At 29.7% G+C, this 23,445-nt stretch overlaps 2 protein-coding genes across 2 annotated transcripts; both read right to left on the reverse strand.

The window, feature by feature from the left end:
• Positions 1 to 10,556: 10,556 nt before the first annotated feature.
• LOC145325729 (uncharacterized) lies at positions 10,557 to 18,001 on the reverse strand. Its single transcript, XM_080168677.1, has 16 exons — positions 17,938 to 18,001; positions 16,858 to 16,959; positions 16,514 to 16,612; positions 16,327 to 16,428; positions 15,997 to 16,095; positions 15,693 to 15,791; positions 15,389 to 15,487; positions 14,880 to 14,978; positions 14,665 to 14,754; positions 13,445 to 13,543; positions 13,252 to 13,359; positions 12,571 to 12,669; positions 11,968 to 12,066; positions 11,714 to 11,812; positions 11,384 to 11,482; positions 10,557 to 10,933 (listed from the first exon to the last, which is right to left on the reverse strand). Exons 2-15 carry the CDS (start codon positions 16,943 to 16,945, stop codon positions 11,385 to 11,387), a joined length of 1,377 nt encoding a protein of 458 aa, XP_080024803.1. The 5' UTR covers positions 16,946 to 16,959; positions 17,938 to 18,001; the 3' UTR covers positions 10,557 to 10,933; position 11,384.
• Positions 18,002 to 18,384: 383 nt separating this feature from the next.
• LOC145325730 (uncharacterized) lies at positions 18,385 to 22,932 on the reverse strand. Its single transcript, XM_080168678.1, has 5 exons — positions 22,892 to 22,932; positions 22,124 to 22,178; positions 21,625 to 21,723; positions 21,314 to 21,412; positions 18,385 to 18,885 (listed from the first exon to the last, which is right to left on the reverse strand). The coding sequence occupies exons 1-5, from the start codon at positions 22,907 to 22,909 to the stop codon at positions 18,782 to 18,784; spliced, it is 375 nt and encodes a 124-aa protein (XP_080024804.1). The 5' UTR covers positions 22,910 to 22,932; the 3' UTR covers positions 18,385 to 18,781.
• Positions 22,933 to 23,445: the final 513 nt, after the last annotated feature.

The following is a 23,445-nucleotide window of genomic DNA, read 5'->3' on the forward strand; positions in this document are numbered from 1 at the left end:
TTGTTTAAAGCTTTTGCATGTGTAGACTCATTTGAATTTATGAGGATGAAACTACAACCTTAACTTAATTATTACTCAGCAGATACTTTACCATGTAATTAATGTTATAATCGTCCTACATATTTTAAACCTTGCATAAAGAATACTGTAGCAATATTGTGTAATCTTAACAGTGTAGCAACTTTATGATAACTACTGTAGAGTCAGTGCATCCATCTAATTTTCAGGACTAGGAGATTTGATTAATTTGTTTTTTTTTAAATGATAAAACAAAAGGATTGTACATAATGTTTTACTTGTAGATTAACTATAATTGTAACTCTTATGTTAAAAAAAGGTATTTTTTGCGTATTTACTTTTAAAAGTGAAGCTTTTCTATTTTTGGGGTTGGTCTGTCTGTACGTCTGTCCATAACAGATAGCTCGTTTTGATGATTTAAACAGGTTAGAACTGTCCTATCAATTTCAAACTTTTTATGCTGATTCCTATAACAGTTAGGTACGACTTAGAAAGTGCAGCAATTTTATAATTGTTACCAGAAAGACCGTAAGTCCATTTGAAACATGCTGATTTTTTATATTAAAATTTTATTTATTTTTTTAAAATATCATTTGATTTTTGGAATACTGAATTCTATTAAAAAATATTAAAACACGGTAAAATATTATTAGCAAACTATCTCTATAATCAAATCTTAATTATGTCCTTTAACATTATTAAATGTTATACTAGCGGCTTTGCCCCCAGAGACTTATATTACACGTAAAAAAAATTTTTTTTTAATCTATTTCAAAATCAGTTAAATATAAAAAATAATTTTTTATTCTAAAGATGGTGTTAGTTATGTTTTAAGCTACGTGCAAAAAAATGTCTGCAGGGCGGCGATTTTTAAATTTTTAAATTTTAGTCGATTTCTCTAGGGAGGGTGGTGGTTCCCTCCCCCAATATAGTTATTAATCTTCTTGGGACCTATGGGAAACCACCCTGTTAAGGAGAACTTGATTGGTTCAGCGGTTAGCGAGATCATTTGGTACAAACATACACACAAACAGACATCATGTTACTTTATCATATGGATTGAAAAAAAAATAGGTTTAGGCATAGCAAAAAAAACCTCTAAAGGGATAGAGATGAATTCAATCTTATTAGACGTTCACTCAAAGCCCAAAAATAATGGACATAAAAGTGTTTCATAGAAGCTGTAGCAATGGATATAACATATAAATATACAGGGTGGGGCAAATAAGACCCAACAAACTTTAAACAGCCATAGCGCCAAAACTACTTGACCAATCAGGACATTTGACCCCACTATAAAAAGCTTAGGCAATTACTTTTTAGCAAAAAAAAATCTTTGGACAAAGATGGGCTCGTACTCGGAGCTGGTCGCGCTTATGTTCAACAAGGCAGATTCAAAATGCGCCGGTGGAAAAATCTGTATCCTGGACTAGGGCCCACTTAATTGGATCTCAGCCCATCTGTAGATGAGGTAGAGTTATGCAACTTGCTGGGTATACTGTTAGATACATAAATAAGACACTAGAAAAGACTAGAGCTCTCTATCTAAAGTGGCTTGGCTGATGTCAAAAATTGTGTGAAATCGTGAAAATTTCTCGGTTCTCAACGTTAGAGACCCATATAGAACTTAAAAACACATTTAGACTATGGACTGTGCTGACAACCCTAGCTGAATCTTCATGCCATTTCCAAAAAGGTATTGAACGTCGTTCCAGCTCAACTGTGGTCCAAATAAGAGCCTCCGTGTCAAAGGGTAGTGTTAAAGTTGGGTGAATTTGGATCCTACGGTTACTCACGTTCCTAAGGAAATGGGGCCTCCCAGCAGCCTGATCTTAATTCTATGACTTTAAGGCCTGGGGCTACTTTGAAGCATGCACCAATAGACAAATACAACAAAGACCTCCCTTATTGCCACCATCAAGGAGAAATTCGCCAGCTTGGACAGGGATATGGTGACCAGGGCCTGCAGGCGGTTTAGGGGGCGGGTGAAGGCAGTGATTGAGGCTGGCAGCGATTTAATTGAATAATGTAATAGTTATATATAGTTCAATAAAATCTTTAAAATTGACAATTTTATGTTCATTTGTTCAGAAGTTAGAATTTGTCCGGTCTTATTTGCCCCACCCTGTATATATTGACAGGGAAATTTTTTTTGTTAATTTAGTATTTTCCTTACTAATATATATGAAACTCAATTATTGGTAAGTTCAATCAACCACTAGGAGGGGAGGGAATAGAATTGCGAGGGTGAATAAGAAGTATTGTTATTTTTGCCAGCTTCGATTATTTCTTTATTAGAGTACATGAAAATGTGGTGCAACATCCACTTAATAATATATCGATTACCGTAGCTTAAGAGCATTCAGCCATACAGCTTCAATTTTTTCCAGTATATTCTTTATTTTATCTTAAAATTTCTCCTCTCCTATATTCTGTAATAGCGGCTACACCCCTAGACTCAAGGATAGAGGCTAAATGTATCCTCTCTAAAAATAGTTAGAAACCTTCTCTGGACCTTTATTTAGTTTCACTGTAAAATGGATCCTTATCTGTTGAGCAGTTTTGCGAGATCCTTTGCTACTGACAAAAAAAAAGCTTAATACTTTATATATTAGGATTAGTTTTGTTATTCTAAACAAATTACTAATCCTGCTTATTATGGAGGAGTAAACTTATGGAGGGAGTGAACATTGGACTGTAAATTATGTTGGTACCCAAAGTTTCAATTTTTCCCTGTCTTTTAGTTAATTTTGACAGTGTCCTAACTTTTTAACCAATAACTTGTATTTAGAAAATAAAAAGGTTGCTGCCATACTTTTGGACACAATTGTTCTCCTTTTAGTTAGAAAATGCATTTTTAATTTTGCAATAAATTTAATGTTTTGTGTTACATTTTTCAGCTTATCTCTAAAGGTAAACATTACCAGAGAGAGAGAGAGGGGACAATTGGCTGTTTATTACACTTGTCCCCTAAGTTTTACAATAACGTTTATATATATATTTGTTGCTAAACACCTTTGGGGACTTAAGTGAATTGTGATTGGTTGGTTTATTAGGTTGAGTGTTCAAACATTTGAACCACATAGTTTACGCTACAGAAGGTGTAATGTTGTTTATCATAATTGGGAATGTATATCAAATTATCGGCCATTGTTTTATCCCTTTAGATCCCTGAAACATTACAATTAAACAATACTTCTAGGGATGAGATCATAATTTAAAAAATACATCCTTATATAAATGAGATGTTTTTCTGTCTCTGTGAGTGTGTGTGTAGCAAAAGATCTCACAAACCACTGTACAGAAATTGTTTTCCTTTTCAGTGAAGCTTTACATAGGTCCAGGGAAGGTTTATGTCTACATCCTCCCATGAAAAATCGCCCATAGAAAATGACAACCCCCAATTTTTTTATGTTTCTCTTAAAAATAAAAATTAAAAATTGAAGAATGAATTTCCCTCCTACTTACTTAAGTGCCCCTAGTGGCCTCCAGGTACAAAGTCGCTAGTAATGCAAATGTTAAAATTATAGCTTAACTTTTTGGAATGGAGATAAAAGTAGCTTTCATTGACCTTTCCTTTATCCCTGAATAGTTTATAGCTGGGAGGGAGGGGACATTGGGATATTTATTACACCAACAAATTATATAATATAGCCTTCTTATTTGTAGGCTTAATCATTTTTGATTGGTTGGTTCATTAAGTTTCAACTACTAATTATAATCTATGGAAGGGGTAATTTAGTGTATCATCATTGGGGACGTAGATCATATCATTGGCAATTGTCTTATCCCTTTAAATCCCTGAATAGTATATGTAGTGAGTCTTCAATACCACACAAGTATCACATTATTAAGTCAATAAAACAGGATAATCCTTATATAAAAGCAACAGTCTTGTGTACTAATGGACCTCGCTAACCACGGGACTGATATGGTTCTCCTTTACATATGTAGATCCTGTAAAGATCCTGTAAACTATTTTGTTGGAGGGTAGATTTACCCTTCTAAGAAAAAATAAACACTAAAAAAGAATGAAACCCCTAAAATTTTACTTTAAATAAGGACTAGCGGATACGCTCTCTAGAGGCCTCTAGGGGCACTGATAGTGGGCAGGAAAAAGTTGCCCTCCCCCCTTATTATATTTCCGTTTTAGTTTTTTTCTTTAGTTAAACCGACACACACATACACACACACACACACACGTACAAACAGAAAATCATACACACACAAACATTCATACACACACATACATACACACACACACTCACACAAACAGACACACAAACTCACACACTCACATACAAGAGACATCCTGTTACTTTTACTTAAGGCTAACTGTGCTAAAATGTTGTAGTATGTGGAAATATTCTCTTGACTTAAATAACTCCGGGTGAGCTTATATTGTAACAAGAATGACATCATCCATTAGTTTTAAGTTGCCAAGTATAAAAATAAAAACTATAATTATATGGGACATTTGTGGCCAACAAAACTGGCATTTAAAATTTTCTATAATATAATACCTACAATACATAATCATTTAAATCGGTTTTGAAGCCATACTAAAATATTTATATTTGCATTATATATTATAGACAGCTCTCCGCGGATATTAAAAGTAAAATTTTAAAGTTAAAAACAGTTTTGTTGCAACCCCCCCCCCCCCCCCCCAGAGGCCAAAGGCATGGCTTTATAAGACCGGCATCAATTTTATGACTTTTATTTTAATATTCATAGAAAATTGTATATAATTTATTATGTTTTTTATTCCAGAGAACCTGTTCTATTCCTGTGGATATGAATTGGTTTTGAAGCCATACCAAAAAGTCTGTCCGTAATAAATGCTGAGAAAATTCTTCACTTAATGGATGTTTTATGTTTAAAAGACAGACCGACGTACCAAGTAATTTCTTAAGAAGATGATTTATATTTTAATAATCTAGCCGTCTATCTTGTATTAGCAGCTGATAAATAATTAGCTTCATTAATAAAAATAACAATATTACAATTACCTATTACTTGGATGTTAGATCAGATTTTGATGTACTCTTATAAAGTTATACTCGCAGTTGGCTAAAACAATGATAACCCCAATCAACCCCCTTAAACCCATCAGTTTCCCTGCTACTGGATGAACGAAGGAACCAATAAAATAAATCCATATTAGCCATCAAAATAGTAAATTGACAAAAAATTTTACTAATTTTATAATCTTCACGTAATAGTCCAAATGTCCATAAACCATTTTGAATATTTAGAATTTAAGAAGATTGTTTTTTGGATGTTGTTTTTGGATTTTGTTTATTTTCAAGCAAAAACACTAAATTAAAAAAAGTAAACCAAATTTGATGAGCTTTACAGCATTATACAACAGTCAAACCTACACACACACATACACACACACTCACACACACATACGCACACACACACCCTTACACTCACACACACACACACACACACACATACACACACAGACCTACAGACCAAGTGAGTTACAAAGAAGATTTGTTAATTCCATATTTGCCATTCATAGTTTTATAAGCAAAGCTTTTCTATAATTAGGGTCGGTCCATCTGTCTAAAATAGATTTGCGATAATTTAGGCATGTTAGAATTGTCCTATTGATTTCATATATAAAACTTTGCATTGTGATTCTAGTAATAGTTAGGTACAATTTAGAAAGTATAATCATTACAAGAAGGTCCGTACTTCCATTTTAAACATGTTGATTTTTTTAAATTTTTTAACAACAAATTTTTATGTGATTTATTTAACTGATTGATCTGATTTTTGAGATTTTCATGTAATTAGTCAGATTTTTTGACAAACTAACTTGCAATTTTGTTTTGAGTTTTCTACATTTATATTCTGATTATTCAGCTCTCTACATTAATGTTCGTTTGTCCTACCATTTCAGAGCTTCGCTTTTTATAGATGTTGTCATCCTTGATTTATTAGCAGGTTTTAACACAACCCTCCAAAGAGAAACGGCCCCACCAAAAATATAGCAGAAATTCAGAACCAGTTCTAATCCAGCGGAAATTAATTGGCTTCAGAGCTAAGTATGGACATTAGTAAAATAAAATATGCATTTTTTATTTTTGCTTATAATTACAATTTGAGTTTTAAAATTTTTGCTTTATCTTTAAAGTAAAAATTAGAAGCATTGACGTGTAGAAGGGGCGAGTAGTCATATCCATATCCATATCTATGACATATCCACCTTCCCAGCAATTCTAGGGAGGGAGGGGACATTAGGTTGTTTATTACACTAGTCCCCAACATTTTATAAAAACATTTTCTTATTAGATGGCTTAACAGTTTTGTAACTTTTATTGAATTATAATTGGTTTGTTAAATCAGTTGAGTGTCCAAAAGTTTCAACCACTATTAGAAGGGGTAATTTTGTTTGGGAATGTTACACAATTAATCTGCCATTGTTATTTATTTATTGTCTTACAATTTATTGCTCCTACAAACCTGCCGTAAAATTAAGGAGGTTGTCACAAAAAAAACGGTTCATATGCCAATATAAGAATCTTTCTTTTTTATGAAAATTTTCATTTTAATTTTTTTTTTACATCCCATTAAATGTCTGTATTACTCCCTCCTCGATTTTGGTTCAAAGGAAGTCTCAATATGAATGCACCGCCTCCCCCCTGACAAAACGCTGTGAACGCCAGTCGTGATTAGAAGTTAACATTATATCCAGGAATATAGAGTATGATTAACCAAATAAAAAATTCATATCCTTATAAAAAATTAACCACTGGACCGACATGGTTCTCCTGTACAACATAGCTTCTCTACTTTTTAATTTTAAAGCTGAAATTTAAATTGGGATTAACAAAAATCATATCGGCTGATATTATTATAAAACAAGGATGAAAGCATCCATAAAAGAGAAGCTCTGAAACGGTATGAAGACGAACATTAATTCTTAAAGAGTGAATTTACAAAATATAAAAGTTTTTACAAAATTATACGTATATTTGATGCAAAACTTCTTGAAATACAGAATTTTGTTTAAGGACATACTGACATTTTTAGGACTTGATTATAGAAATGCTTTGCTTGCAATTTTGTACCTTATTGTAATAGGAATCAGTTCTTCAAAAATCAGTTCAATCGGATGATTATATCAAATAAAAAATTGTTGTTAAAAAAGTTAAAACATATTTAAAATGGACGTACAGAAATTTTGGTAATGGTTATAGAGTTGCTACACTTTCTAAATCGTACCTTACTACTGCAGGAATCATCATGCAAAGTTTAAAATCAATAGGACAGTTCTAACTTGCCTAAATAAACAAAAAAAAACTATCCGTTACGTACAGACAGACCATACTTATAATAAAGCTTTTCTTTTAAAAAGTATAAAATGGAATCCTTTTAATTTCTTTTTAAGGATGGACAAAATTTTAATCATAGATCATATTTCTTTCTGCTATCATAAAAATCCTATCTGTGTTATTAAAATCAATGTTTTTCTAAAATTAGGGTTGGTCCATGCATAACGCTTTGTTGATTTATAGATGTTAGAATTGCCCCATCGATTTAAAACTTTGCATGATGGTTTATAAAGATTCCTAAATCATATAAACTCTATAATTGTTATCAGAATATCCATACATCCATTTATAACATGTTGATTTTTTTACTTTTTTGACAACATTTTTTATGTGGTATGATTATCCTTTTTAAATCAAACAAATGTTATACGCAAAGCATCTCTGTAATCAAGTCCTAATAATGTAAGTTATTACATTTTATTCATTAAAGCGTATATTATGCAATAAAGTACGACCGTTAACATTATCCTGTATTAAAACAGCTTTACAACATATTTTCTTACAATTTAGTTTAAGATTGCTTAAATTACCTTGTCCTTGTCATTCCATATCATAGTGATCAAAGGTGGGAATGCCTCTAAGTCACCTTTTATGATCTCAGCTGGTATGATAAATTGATGTACATCCCCAATTATGAAACACAAAATTACCTCTTTTGTAGATTACAATTAGTGGTTGAAACTTTTGGACGCGCAACTAAATGAACCATCAAATCAAATTTAATAAAATTCACCAAAATGTTTAAGCCAACGATTAAGAAATCGTCATTATAAGATCAGACTAGTGTGTAAAATAGCCCAATGTCCCCGCCCTCCCGGGATCTTTAAATACCATTTCCTTGCTTTACTATTTATGATGTTGACATCCTTGTTGATATTCCAATTAAAATAAGGGGAATATTCATGGTAAAAAGGGAGGGAGGAAAATTTTGAATTTTGATTGGTTAGATAATTAAGTAGAGTGTTCAAACATGTCAACCACTAAAATCTACAGGCGGGTAGTATTGTGTATCAAATTGGGGATGTAAATCAATTTATTGGCCATTGTCTTATCTGTTTAGATCCCTGGTAAAAAGTGCAATGCAAGAATGATATTATCCATTCTAGTATATTTAGAATATGAATACTTATCTATAATACAAAGTAGAATGATGTCTGTCTGTCCCTTAAGATCTCGGTAACCACTAAAAGGATTGGATTCTACTCTTCAGGGAATATACCTACTGGTCCTGTGGTGGTTTTAGGCTATTTTTTGGAGGGTAGGACACCCCCAAAACCCCCCAAAAAACAAGAAATCTCCCCAACAATTTTTTTTTAATTATTCAAAATAATGGTGGAGTGGAGGCTCCTCAGGTAATAAAAGATGTAATTATACCTCTTTGGACGCTAGTAGATTATATTAGAAAAGCTTTGCTTTGCAAGACCCCATGCCAAAATATTCCTAACTATTTACATACATATATGATATATATCCTATTCCACAGATGGTTTTTGGCTATGTTATTTTCATATTATAGTCTTGGGAGTCAGTACCTAATTTTTCATTGTTATATCCTTGTAAATTTTTTATAATGTAGAATGTATGGACTATTTAAGATTTGCATAGGTTTGGTGATTTTTACTACAAAATAAAAAGAAGTTTGCTTTCAGTCCATCTTTTAATGAATTAAAGATCTCTGCTGTATGGGAAGCTTCTAGGGATTTGAGCCAGGGTGGGAGGGGACATTGTGCTGTTTATTTAACTAAGTTTTAAAATTTTATTTGTTGGCTTAACAACTTTGGGGAATTTTATTTATTTTTAATTTGTTGGCTATTCAAGATGAAAGTCCAAACCTTTAACCTCTAATTATAATTTACACAAGAGAAAGTTTTTGTATCATCACTATGGATGTGAATCAATTTATCGCCCATTATTTTGATTCGCTAGATCCCCCTGGCATCTAAACCTAAATAGACCAAAACCTGTTAAATATATCTATCCCAAAATCTCTAAATATGGGAATTTGACAAACTGACTTTCTGGTAATAAATTTAGAGTTGCTACACTTCCTAAATTGTACCTAACTGTTACTGGAATCATCATGCTAAGTTTAAAATTAATAGCACAATTTTAACATACCTAATAAGCACCAAATTTGGACACTTAATCTAATAAACTAACCATCAAAATTCATTAAAAGTCCCCACAGTTGAAAGGCCAGCGAATAAGAAAACTTTAATAAAAAAATTTGGGGACTAGTGTAATAAACAGCCCAATGTCCCCTCCCTCCCTGGTATATTATAATCAAATTTGGGTCTCCATCCATTTTAATTTGCATCAGACACAAGATCGACAACTCACTTTCTTTGACTGTAACATGTCTTAGGGAGGGAGGGGACATTAGGTTGTTTTTTACACTAGTCAAAGTTTTATAATAGAGTTTTCATATTCCTTGGCTTAACAAATTTTGGGACTGTATTGAATTTTGATTAAATAGTTTATTAAGTTGATTGTCCAAACGTTTCAACCACTGGTTATAATATACAGAAAGGGGAATTTTGTGTATCATCATTGTGGATAATCATCAATGGATTGGCCATCATCTTATCCTTTTAGAAACTATTATAAAACTTTGGGGACTATAGCAATAAACAGCCAATTGTTCTTTCCCTCCCTGCAAATCAAAACACTGATATATTATACAGGGATATAGGGAATGGATAATGGAAGTTATTTTGATTATTTTGGTTGTCTTGGACTTCTGCTGAATACATTATGATCCTAGCAGACCAAACAAAATAAAATGATGATAACAAATAATTGAAATTAATTTCCCATTGTCCCATCCCTCCTTATATCCCTGCTTATAATCTCTTTGTCTTTCTTGTCTGTAATTCCCTTTTTTATAGATATTTTTGTTATTTTTGAGATATACTTTGATTTTTTCTTCTTCCTCAGCTGCTATTGAAGAAAAACTGTGAAGATTTCTATTACAAGCTTATCTAGACTCTACATTTAGCCAGTAGTAAACAACATAAAGGATCTTTTTATCTACTTAATTAAAATTTATATGTTTTTTATTGTTTTATTGATAAGTATCCATAAATTCATCTGTGTTTTGTATGCTAAATATGTTTTACTTGTATGTGTATAGATTTATTTTATTTGTATAATCAATTAAGACATTTTTATGAAGGAAACTAAGACAATTTTCAGAATTTTTTTATTAAGCACAGTAATGTATACATAATTAAAATAATTGATCCTTTAAAACAAAACAATAAATTAACTCTTTTATAAATTCAATTTTTATTTAACGTTCCCTTTTATCACATGAAGGGCTAAATAGAACCATATATATTTAACTAAGGTCAACCTATAATTAGGAAAGGAGGTAGAAATAAATTTGACACTAGAATAAAAATGAGAAAAATCTTTAATGTATTCAGTAATTATAAACCAAAACAAAAAGCGAGAAAGAAAGTATATCATCAGCATGGCACTGACTTTTGCTCCATGTTTTAATAAAAACTTTTCTACATCTGTGTATCCATAAAATGCTGCATACATAAGACTGGTCCATCCTTGATAGAGATATATCATATTTAGAATAAATTGTACAATATGAACCCTAGTTATTTATACATAATAAAGAATATGATAGTAAAAAAGTAAGTTTTATTTCCATTGAATTTAAATACTTAAAAACATTCTGAAATGGCAATAGTTGATTATGTATAGTATTATAAATAGCTTTCTGCAGATATAAAAGTACACAATTATAAGATTGAAGCCAGTTATGTTAGACTCAAGATGCTGGAGGCACATGCTAACAAAAGTAAGTATTATTATTACTATTAAACATTTTTACATTTGTAGAAAACTGGATATAATACAATATGATACATGATCCTTCAATGTGGCACACAACTGGTTTTTATTCAGTTTGTAGCCACACTGGAAAAACATTTTTTGCACACTTTTTTACCTAATAAATGTTAAAACACAGTTTTTATATGAAATAAAGAACCTACCTTATATATTCTTATCATTTACATTGGCTCCCTGGCTGATGAGCAATTTTACAATAGCTTTATGTCCATCACGAACTGCTAACATCAGCGGAGTAAAACCTTTAAGAGTTGTGTTAAAGGATTTTAGTTATTAAATATTTTTTTTTTTAATTGAGGAATAAAAAAACAAATCTAATTTTTTATATAAATTAAATTCTTTATTTTTGGAAATCTTCTTTCTTCGATAAAAAATAATTAATGTAGACAAGGATACTTTCAATTAATAATCAAAGTTTGGATGGTAAAATGTATATTTTTCCGTTGTATGAAGATGATAAGGGAAATACTTACCAGATTTATTCTCAATATTCACATCAGCGCCATTTTGTATGAGCTCTTGAACAATATTTTCATTTTCATTCTTAGCAGCATGATGCAACGGAGTGTTTCCTATACAAGAACTAGTTAAATATAATATCTAGCGTGCCTTATTTTCTTTACAAATAGAAATAAAAATAAATAAATTGTAAAATCTAAACATTATTTGCACACTTTTCCATTTTGTAAATGTTAAAACATAATTTTATATTAGATGAAGAACTTACCCTCCAGATTTTTATCATTCACAGTGGCTCCTTGGTTGATGAGGAACTTTACAACTGCTTCATGTTCTTTACGAGCTGCCATCATCAATGGAGTCCATCCTGAAAATTTATGTCAAAGGAATTATAGTGATTAAATAGTACTCTTTTAATTTCATGTTCTAAATCTAAGGAAAAATAAATCATGTATAAAAGATAGGTAATAATTAATCAAAAAAAAAATATTTAAAAATATAAACCTGTATACTTACAATAGCTATAAATAATAAATAATGGCAAAAATTTCTTCCAAATTTATGTAACATTTAAATTAATAGATATTCTCTTCTATCAGGAGGTAATTATCAAGAATTTTTTAAAAAGAATTCAGTGTTAATATAATTATTTTAAATTATGTGTATATTAAATTTGAGATAGTCAAAATGATTATTAAAATGTCTTAAACTATGTAATGCATTTTTCATTTTCTTGAACTTAAAATAATATAGAGAAAATAGTTACAATGAAAACTACAGTAAAAAATTTAAATTAATAAAATCTATTTATTTATATTCTAATATAAAAATAAGAGAGAAGTTGCAGTAAGCTAAAAGGGAAAAAGCTTACCATCTTTATCCTTATCATTCACATCAGCGCCATGTTGTACGAGCTCTTCAACAATATTTTCATTTCCATTTTTAGCAGCATGTAACAAAGGAGTGTTTCCTATTCAAGATTTAGTTAATAAATAGCATTTAAAAACCCTGTTCTGTTCACAGATCAGTGGTATTGTGATTTGATAATCCATACCCACTTTTTAATAATTGTGCTCTAAAAAGTTACTGCAAATCTGCAAAAACTATTTTCTTACAAAAAAAAACATATTAATATTAATATACAGAGTAATATATAATAATTTAAACAGTATTATGTAACTAACTTTAAAGGCCCTGTAGTAATTTCCCTTTTTTTATGAAGGTTAGAATAAATATATTTACAAATTATATTTAAGGCAATTATATTATTTAATGTAAAAATGAATATTCATTTTACTAATACTAAAATGATGAAAGGTAAAACTTTTACAAAAGGTAAGCTTTGCTTAATATTTGTGAATCACACAAGAGATGCTTTTTTTGCAATTAAGGAATAATAATCCAACCATTTAAATATCAAAACAAGCAAACTCTCTTAAAGCTAATAATATTTTTATAAATAGATAGAAATATAGACAGAAAAATAAAGGAAAAAATAAGATAATATACATATGATAGAAATATTGTATTATGATAATATTATGTAACTAACCACCATTATTTCTTGCACTGATATCAGCTCCATTCTCTAATAAAATCTTCACAACATCAGTCCATTCATCATAATATGAAGCTGCTGCATACATAAGACTGGTCTCTCCTAGTATGTATAGTTAAATAGATATTTTGATGGAAATGATAAATATTATGAAAATAAAGTATTATTATGATAATAATAATCTAACCATTACTATCCTTAGCATTGATATCAGATCCATTTTCTAATAAAATCTTCACAAGATTAGAGTTTCCATAATCTGCTGCATACATAAGACTGGTCCTTCCTACATATTTAAAATATTAAATTTATTATTTTTAGTAGCTTAACCCTTAACGGTCGGGGGGGGGGGCATTGAACGCCCCCCATCCGGTTTTTTCTATCTCATTTTCTGTGTGTGAAAGATAAAGAGCCCAAACTGTGTGACTTTTTAAGTTTGGGTATGACACATAACTGAGAGTTGGAATTTTTTGAATATCTCCATCCTGGCGGGCACAGGATGCCAGCAAACCTGGCAGGGTCATCCAGGTAAAGAGCAAAAATATTTTTTTGACCTAAACAAAGTATTTTATCTTGTTAAAATACTAAAATATCCTCTAGTAGTACATCCTTATATGAAATACAGGTGTTCAAGTCAATTTCAGGTTCCAGGTATGATCCTGCAAGTCCTGATCCTCCAGGTCTCCAGAAATCTTCAAAAGGCTCCTGTGGCCTCAATTTTTGACTTAGAGACTTCAAATTTTTAACTTTAGCTTTTCTTACATGTCTACATAACGTATTAAAATTTCATAAAGATCCACCACCGTTTTCCCGCCGACCGCCGACTGCGGCAGCTGGCAGCTGCCAAATACAGCTGCGGCGGCTGAAATTTATATTTTGACATTTCAAATATAAAATTTACATAAAGATAAACATTTTCTGGAAAAAAATTGTTCTTCTAGCTTCAAAAATAAGAAAATTACAGCCGTTTGAAATTTTTAAGTAAAAAAGTCCCTAAAAACAAAGGTTGTTAAATAAAAGGGTGAAGGAAGCGAAAATTGACTTTGACTTACTTAAGGTCGAAAATTCATCATAACACAGGGGACTTGTACAAAAAAAATTATCCCTCTAGCTCTAATAGGAACTGAGATAATATGGGGGGGCGTTGAACGCCCCCCCCCCCAACTGATTATGGTGCGGCAAGGGGCCCGACTGTTAAAGGTTAAAGTAGAGTTATAGATACATAGAGAGATAATATATATTTCAATATTTTAGTTATCATAATTGATTTTAGTTATAGACTTAGTAATATTTTCTGTTATAGTGGTTATAATAAAAATTTCTTTTGATTTACATGAAAGTAAGTAAAGTATGTAAGAAAAAGTTTGGGTGGATAGCAATGGGTTAAAATGATAATAATAATCTAACCATCATTATCCTGAGCATGTATATCAGCTCCGTTTTCTAAAAAAATCTTCACAACATCAGTCTCTGCTGCCCACATAAGACTGGTCATTCCTAGATATAAATACATTAGATTTATTATATTTTGTAGTTTAAAGTAGAGATGTAATAAGGGAGCAATCAAGATAATACATATAATACTATGAAATATTGTATTATAGTAATATTATATAACTAACCACTATCACTCTTTGCATTGATATCAGCTCCGTTTTCTAATAAAATCTTCACAACATCAGCATTTCCATTAAATACTGCCCACATAAGACTGGTCATTCCTAGATATAAATACATTAGATTTTATATATATTTAGTAATTTGGAGTAGAGTTATAGATACACAGAGAGATAGACAGTTATTAGTTATAATATTGTGATTTAGAGAAAGAAAAATAGATAGAAATATACACAGATTTAATGAAGGAAAAATTAAGATTATATACTATGACAGAAATACTGTACAAATGATATTATGTAACTACCATTTTTATTCTGTGCATTAATAATAGCTCCATTTTCCAATAAAATCAAACATCAGTCTTTCATTTTTTTGGTTCCCTTACAGTACTTTTAAATTTTGGTGCATACATAAGACTGGTCTTTCTTAGTATGTATAGTTAGATAGATATTTTGATGGATATTATAAATATTATGAAAATAATGTGTTTTAATGATAATAAAAATCTAACCATCATTTTCCTTTGCATTGATGTCAGCTCCATTTTCTAATAAAATCTTTAAAAGATCAGAGTTTCCATACTTTACTGCATATATAAGACTGGTCCTTCCTACATATTTAAAATATTAAATTTAATATTTTTAGTAGCTTACAGTAGAGTTATAGATACATAGAGAGATAATATATTTTGATATTTTAGTTATCGTAATTGAATCTAGTTATAGACTTGGTAATATTTTCTGTTATAGTGGTTATAATAAAAATTTCTTTTGATTTACATGCAAGAAGTATTATTATGATAAGAATAATCTAACCATTACTATCCTTAGCATTGATATCAGCTCTGTTTTCTAATAATGTTTTCACAGTTTCAGTTTTTCCATTCTGTACAGCCCACATAAGACTGGTCCTTCCTAGATATTCAAAATATTAAATGTATTATATTTAGTAACTTACAGTAGAGTTATAGATACATAGAGAGATAATATATTTAGATATTTTAGTTATCATAATTGATTCTAGTTATAGACTTGGTAATATTTTCTGTTATAGTGGTTATAATGAAAATTTCTTTTGATTTACATGCAAGAAGTATTATTATGATAATAATAATCTAACCATTACTATCCTTAGCATTGATATCAGCTCTGTTTTCTAATAATGTTTTCACAGTTTCAGTTTTTCCTTTCTGTACTGCCCACATAAGACTGGTCCTTCCTAGATATTCAAAATATTAAATGTATTATATTTAGTAACTTTCAGTAGAGTAGAGAGGTAATATATTTAGATATTTTAGTTATCATAATTGATTCTAGTTATAGACTTGGTAAATTTTCTGTAATAGTGGTTATAATGAAAATTTCTTTTGATTTACATGCAATTAAGTAAAGTATGTAAGAAAAAGTTTGGGTGGATAGCAATGGGTTAAAATGATAATAATAATCTTACCATCATTATCCTTAGCATGTATATCAGCTCCATTTTCTAATAAAATTTTCACATCATTATTTCCGTTCCATTTTCTTGCTGCATTCATAAGACTGGTTTCTCCTAGTATGTATAGTGAAATAGATATTTTGATGGATATTATAAATATTATGAAAATAATGTGTTATAATGATAATAAAAATCTAACCATCATTATCCTTTGCATTGATGTCAGCTCCATTTTCTAATAAAATCTTTAAAAGATCAGAGTTTCCATGCTTTACTGCATACATAAGACTGGTCCTTCCTACATATTTAAAATATTAAATTTAATATTTTTAGTAGCTTACAGAAGAGTTATAGATACATAGAGAGATAAAATATATTTAGATATTTTAGTTATCATAATTGATTCTAGTTATAGAATTGGTAATATTTTCTGTTATAGTGGTTATAATAAAAATTTCTTTTGATTTACATGCAAGTAAGTAAAGTATGTAAGAAAAAGTTTGGGTGGATAGCAATGGGTTAAAATGATAATAATAATCTTACCATAGTTATCCTTAGCATGTATATCAGCTCCATTTTCTAATAAAATCTTCACATCAATATTTCCTTTCCAATTTTTTGCTGCATTCATAAGACTGGTCTTTCCTAGTATGTATAGTACCCCGTCCCGTTTTAGAAAAAAATTTTACAAATTTTGGCTCCCAGTCATAATATGGTTGATTTATGCAAAATAATGACCCATGCAAAATATTTTTTCTGTTATGCAAAAATTGCAATGGTACAAGCAATGCAAAGTTTTTAAAGTTTGCAAAAAAGACCTGTTTGAAAGCTCTTGTACCATCTCAATTTTAAAGATTTTTACAAAATTTTAATTCTAGTGTGTCAATATAAACCTGAAATTTACCAAAAAAAATGGGGGCCATCTCAATCATAACATGAAGGACAAAGGTGTAGCAAGTAATTTTCCAAAGTAAAAATTGTCAAATTTCAATGACACACTAGAATTGAAATTTTGTGAAAATCTTTAATATTGAGATGGTACAAACTTTATAAAATATGCAAAAAGACCATTTTTAAAGCTTTTGTTCCATCTCAATTTTAACAAATTTTACAAAATTTTAATTCTAGTGTGTCAATATAAACCTGAATACCAGATATCCAGCATTATCAATCAGCTGGATATCTGTATCTGTCCAATCCAGCCCAACCCTATTATTTATGTGTGAAATTTGGCAATTTTTACTCTGGAAAATTACTTGCTATACCTTTGTCCTTCAAATGTTAGAATTGGGATGGCCCCCATTTTTTTTGATAAATTTTAGGTTCATATCGACACACTAGAATTGAAATTTTGTAAAATTTTTAAAATAGAGCTTTATAAACAGGTCTTTTTGCAAATTTTAAAAACTTTGCAGTGCTTGTACCATCGCAATTTTTGCATTACAGAAGAAATATTTTTTATGGGTCATTATTTTGCATAAATCTAACATATTATGACTGAGGGCCAAAATTTTAACAAAATTTTTCTAAAACGGGAGGGGGTAATGTATAGTGAGATAGATATTTTGATAGATATTATAAATATTATGAAAATAATGTGTTATAATGATAATAAAATCTAACCATCATTATCCTTTGCATTGATGTCAGCTCCATTTTCTAATAAAATCTTTACAAGATCAGTTTGCCCCACTAAAATCATTGAAGATCATTAACAATTTAAAGGGGATAATTTTGCCTCACTAAAATTTTAGTGGGCAAACTTATTGTAGTGAGGCAAATTTTTTTTAAAGAATTCACCTCAGGTTATTGACAAGACACAAGTGATAAATTCCAATTCTATGAGAAATATAGAATAATTACATCATTTTCTTTATAATTGGGCTCGGAGTTGTAGTGACAAAATCTGTAAAGTATCAAAGTAGTGCACATAAATTTGCCCAAAAATTGTATTGTACCAAAAATACTAATTCTAGCATTTGTCATATTCTAGTGTTTGTTGCAATCTAGCATTAGTCCAATCTACTGTTTGTCTGTCTAGCGTTTGTTGCATCTATTGTTTTATGTATCTAGGGTTTGACATAGTACCATGTGTAGTAAGATAGATGGAGAGATATAAAGATAGAATATACTGATGAATAATATGAAAATTATGAAAATAATGTATTATAATAACAATCATAATCTAACCATCATTATGCTTCTCATTGATATCAGCTTCATTTTCTAGTAATATATTCATAACATCAGTATTTCCTTTCTCTGCCACATACATAAGACTGGTCCTAGTCTCAACTTTGCTTGGTAATAAGTTGCACCTGTTTATGGGCCAAGGCGTTTAATGTATAATATTTTGATTTATAGTCAGACATAAAGATATGTTTATGTAGATAATAGGTAGGTAGAAATATAATCAGATAGCAGGAAGGATATATTAAGATATAATAACATATAATGTATAATGTAACTAACCATAGTAATCTCCTGCATTGATAATAGCTCCATTTTCTAGCAATGTCTTCATAACATCTGTTCTTACATTACTTGCTGCATACATAAGACTGGTCCATCCTAGATATAAATTAGATTTTAATATATTTGTAGTTTAGAGTAGAGTTAAAGACACACAGGGAGATGTTTATGGATTAAATAGTGTAATATAATGATTTTTAGATAGATAAATGACATTCTTAGATAAAAATATGTTAAATACATTACATATTGTTCAGAATAAATTTATAGATTTTATTTTCAGAGAGGGGGGTTAGGGTGTAAATTAGAATTTCCTACTATTTTTAAAGAAATTTTTAGAGGGTATTTTATTCAAACGGACTTTGCCCCATAGTGCACTACAGATTACTCCAACCCACTTATTATTTTTTTAATAGAAAAAATAGGAGGGGGGAGAATAGCTTAAGACCAATACATGGCCAGGTGGTATATTTCCTGAAGAGTAGAAACTAATTAGTTCACTACAAACTAGATAAAAAACTCCCCCCAAAAAACAAAAAATCCTCCCCCCATTCTTTTTTTAAAATTTTTTTTAGGTATGTATATTTTGTAAACAATGTGTTCACAAAATAATAATAAAAATGCAATTAAATTTTCTACAAATAAAAAAATTATTATATTAGATACTTTATATATTCTATAGTTCAGAGTACAGTTACCATATTGATAGATAGAAGATTGGTAGATTATTAAATAGATAGGTTGATATCTGGATGGATATATTTCTAGTATCCAAAGTCCAAGACAGTCATGAAAATGAATTTTAGATCCCTAATTATTCACGCATTTCCTCAACAGTTTAGCGGATTTAAGACCAACACACAACGTCAATGGATCCTATAAATAGACATATTTGCTGAATCAAAACTGGTTTTACCTAAATTGTTTCTGCTCCTTCTACAGGATTATAGAATTTCAAAGATTTGAACTAAAAATGTGTGATTATTTGACTTTAAAATAACCTTTAATTAAAAATCATCTTATGGTTTATGAATTGTGAATAATTTTGTCATATTTGTTGAGGCTTAAAAACAATATTTCGATAGACAATTCAACGCTGTATACTTAGGATGCATAACAGTGGTTATTTTATGGATTATTAGTGATATAAAGAGTCATATAAAAAAAACACTAATCCTAATTATTTAGATACTTAGCTGTTTATTACACAAAAGTATACTTTTTCTATTCTAAACCATTTTGAATTTTATATGGATAAAAAAAATGATATAATGAAACAGTAAGTAGGTTAATATATGACACAAAAGGTTTCTTTTATAACAGTTTTTAAAAAATATACTTGAATACACTGTATTTACCATTTATTACTTATGTATTTTGTCTGTAGCCTAAGATTTTGATAGCTGATTCAGTTCTACACTACAGGAGAGCTTCACATAGGTCCCAGGATGGGTTCAGGCTATTTGATTTTTAGATTTAAGTCTTTGTTAAGTCAGACCAACTAGATGCTAGGGGCACAATCACTATTTTTTTATATAGAGATATATATAGTATACTTTAATTTAACATCAAATTAATATCTTGTTTATTAAAGATTATTTAGCAATTGAAAACAATTTTTATTTAATTTTGTATTTTATTTAAGACATGGCAAAACCTTTTTCAAATGTGATCATAATCTACATAGGTCAAAGATTTTGGTCGTTGTGGATCTATAATTATAATTTTAAAAACAAGACTTTTTCTGATGCTTGATTTTAACAGTAAAGCTTTTCTTTATTAAGGGTTAGTCTGTCTGTCCATAACAGATAGCTCTTATCATTAATTTAGGCCTTTTATAATTGTCCTATTGATTTCATACTTGGCATGGTTATTCCTTTAGTAGTAAGGTACGATTTATAAAGCATAGCAGTTTACAAAAAGTTGATTTTAAACCTTTTTGTAATAAATACTAAAACAAGGTACAACGTTATAAATGAGACACATTTATAATAAAGTCCTAAAAATGTAGGAACGTCCTTAAACAGTATGTTGTATTTTGCAACGAATTTAATTAATAGTAAAACTATTTAGTGTATAATGAACTATTTAGTTTTTAACTAATTAGACTAGACTTATTAATAACTTTCCTTTGATATAATCAATTAAATGCCTAATTTCTTCAACAATCTATTGTTTATGTGTTTGATAACTTATACAATTGTGTCTTTTATACAAAATTTGAGTGTTAAATTGCTTATTGTTCTATATAAACAAGGATGAAGAAGAAGCAGATACAATTTAGGTAAAACCAGTTTTGATTCAGCAAATATCTATTAATAGGATCCATTGACAACTTGTTGCGTGTTGGTCTTAAATTGGCTAAACTGTTGAGGAAAAGCATGTATATTATATGTATTAAAAGGGTTGCTATATGAAAATATTAATAGTATTTTATATTAGCATAGATTGTTTTAAGTAAGACAAAGATTTTGTTGGTTAAAATGCAATCTTTGATATTTTCTAGTGGTAGAAAGGGAAATCTTACCATCTTCATTCTTATGTTTCACTTGAGCTCCATTCTGTATGAGCTCTTGAACAGTATCTAAATGTCCATTCTTAGCAGCAAGGATCAATGCGGTGTTTCCTATACATAGATAATACAGTTAGTTAGTTTATGAATTACAAGATTAATAATTTTAAGGGAGTTTTTTTAAATATGCAGATAAACAGATAAAATTTGGCAACCTATTTCTTTATGCCCTCTTTCCCGAAGAAGCAATACTTTTTTCAACAATCTATTAATATAAGTTTATCTTTTTGTAAAATGAGAAGAAATAAAAACATTATGTATCTTACCATTATTGTCCTCATCATTGACATCAGCCCCATCTTCTAATAGATAATTCACAGCATCAGTGTATCCATACATTGCTGCATTTACAAGATTATAATTTCCTAGATAAAAGTACAGTGTGTTTTTTTTTTATATTGATTAGTTATATTTTAAATAATACTTTTTGTGCCTTTTTCTAAAGCAAATAGACAGGAACAATGCATTGATAAAAATCAAATTACCAATATCTTTACCATATCTATATTAAATTGTAACTGACTTATTTCAATGAATCACATATTCTACTAAAAACATAGAGCAAGAATTATTTTATTTTACTCTAATTGAGCAATGAAACCCTATATTTTATAGGCACCACAGGGTTAGAGTCCCCTGCAAAGGTTAGAAAAACTCCTCTTTAGGGGGGTTTGAGACCTCACAGGTACTTTATGTGAAATCACTCAGGTCTTTTAAATAAATGAAAGGTCATTTATTTGTTAATTACATGAAAAAAAAACTTACTTGGATAAGAAACCGGATTTGGTTTGCTGTAACCAACATACAATAGTATACAAATCTAAACAATTAATGTTGTATTGATATCAACCTTTTCCAAAATTTAATAATATTCATGACTTATTAAAAGACTACAAAATTATAAAGTCCTATATCACCCCTTTATTTAAATTTCCTTTATCATTTATTTTTTTATTATTTATATCAAGAAGAACAATGTTTTTGTGATGAATTATATTATTTCGGAACTTCAAAAATTCCCTTTGTTATTGCCTAATTACCCACTTTAAATGTAAATTATTTTTAGCCCTAAATTTTTTACACAAAAAAACTAAGGGGGGCATTAAATAACTCCCCTGGTATGGATAAATGTTCAAATTAATGCAATTGCATTGTGTCCAAACTAAATATTAGACATTCACGTATTTCATTTGTTCATAATGCATAGGATTTAAAAGATCTGTAAATTACACCTGATAAATTTTTTGTGAATCACAAAAATCGTGTGTTTTATATAACATGATTTACTATTGGTATACTCCAAATGATCTTGTAAATAAATGTACTGAGCATTCAATAATTTAAAGATAATTTCAAATTGGTCTAGGCTGATTTTAAGCTATTTCACAAAATAATGAAAGGGGTCAATTAGGGTAATGATCAATATGGATACTTTTTTAAATTCTTATTTTAAAATTTTAAAAAATAGGATCATTTTAATTAAATAACATAACTTATACATAGAGCAGCTCAATAACTAAAAAGATAACTCACTAAGCCTAGTCTAGCCATGTTACCAAGTTCAAAGATAATATAGAACTGAGTGTGAGACAGTGTATTCTGTGGAATTTGATAGTTGAATAAATAAAAATCTGTGATTTACAATTTTTTTTAGATTGTGAAAGATAATTCAAGGTCATGGTTAAAGCTTAGCTACCAAAATGGATACATAATACATGGATATTGTGAAAGAATCTCACATACTAATATTAAATGTTTCTCCCAGCTGGCTAATATAACACTACCCCCTACCCTTTCTCATGACTTTACCCTTTCCTCTATCCTGACCATGGAGGAATATACTCACCAATATCTCAGCAACTATATTAGCAACCTAATTGAATAAAAGGTTACCCTGTCACAATATCCATGCATACTATATCCATTACATCCCTTGTATACAAACCAACACACTCTCACACACCAACTCTCAAGCACACACAAAATATTCTACACTTAGGACACCCAACACTCATACACACACACACACCCACACACACACACATGCTTATTTGTACTCAGGCACACATGCACACTCAAGCACACAC

This window comes from Acartia tonsa, chromosome 8 (genome assembly GCF_053477335.1).
Source record: "Acartia tonsa isolate MP-2025a chromosome 8, ASM5347733v1, whole genome shotgun sequence".
Taxonomy (NCBI): Eukaryota; Metazoa; Arthropoda; class Copepoda; order Calanoida; family Acartiidae; genus Acartia; species Acartia tonsa.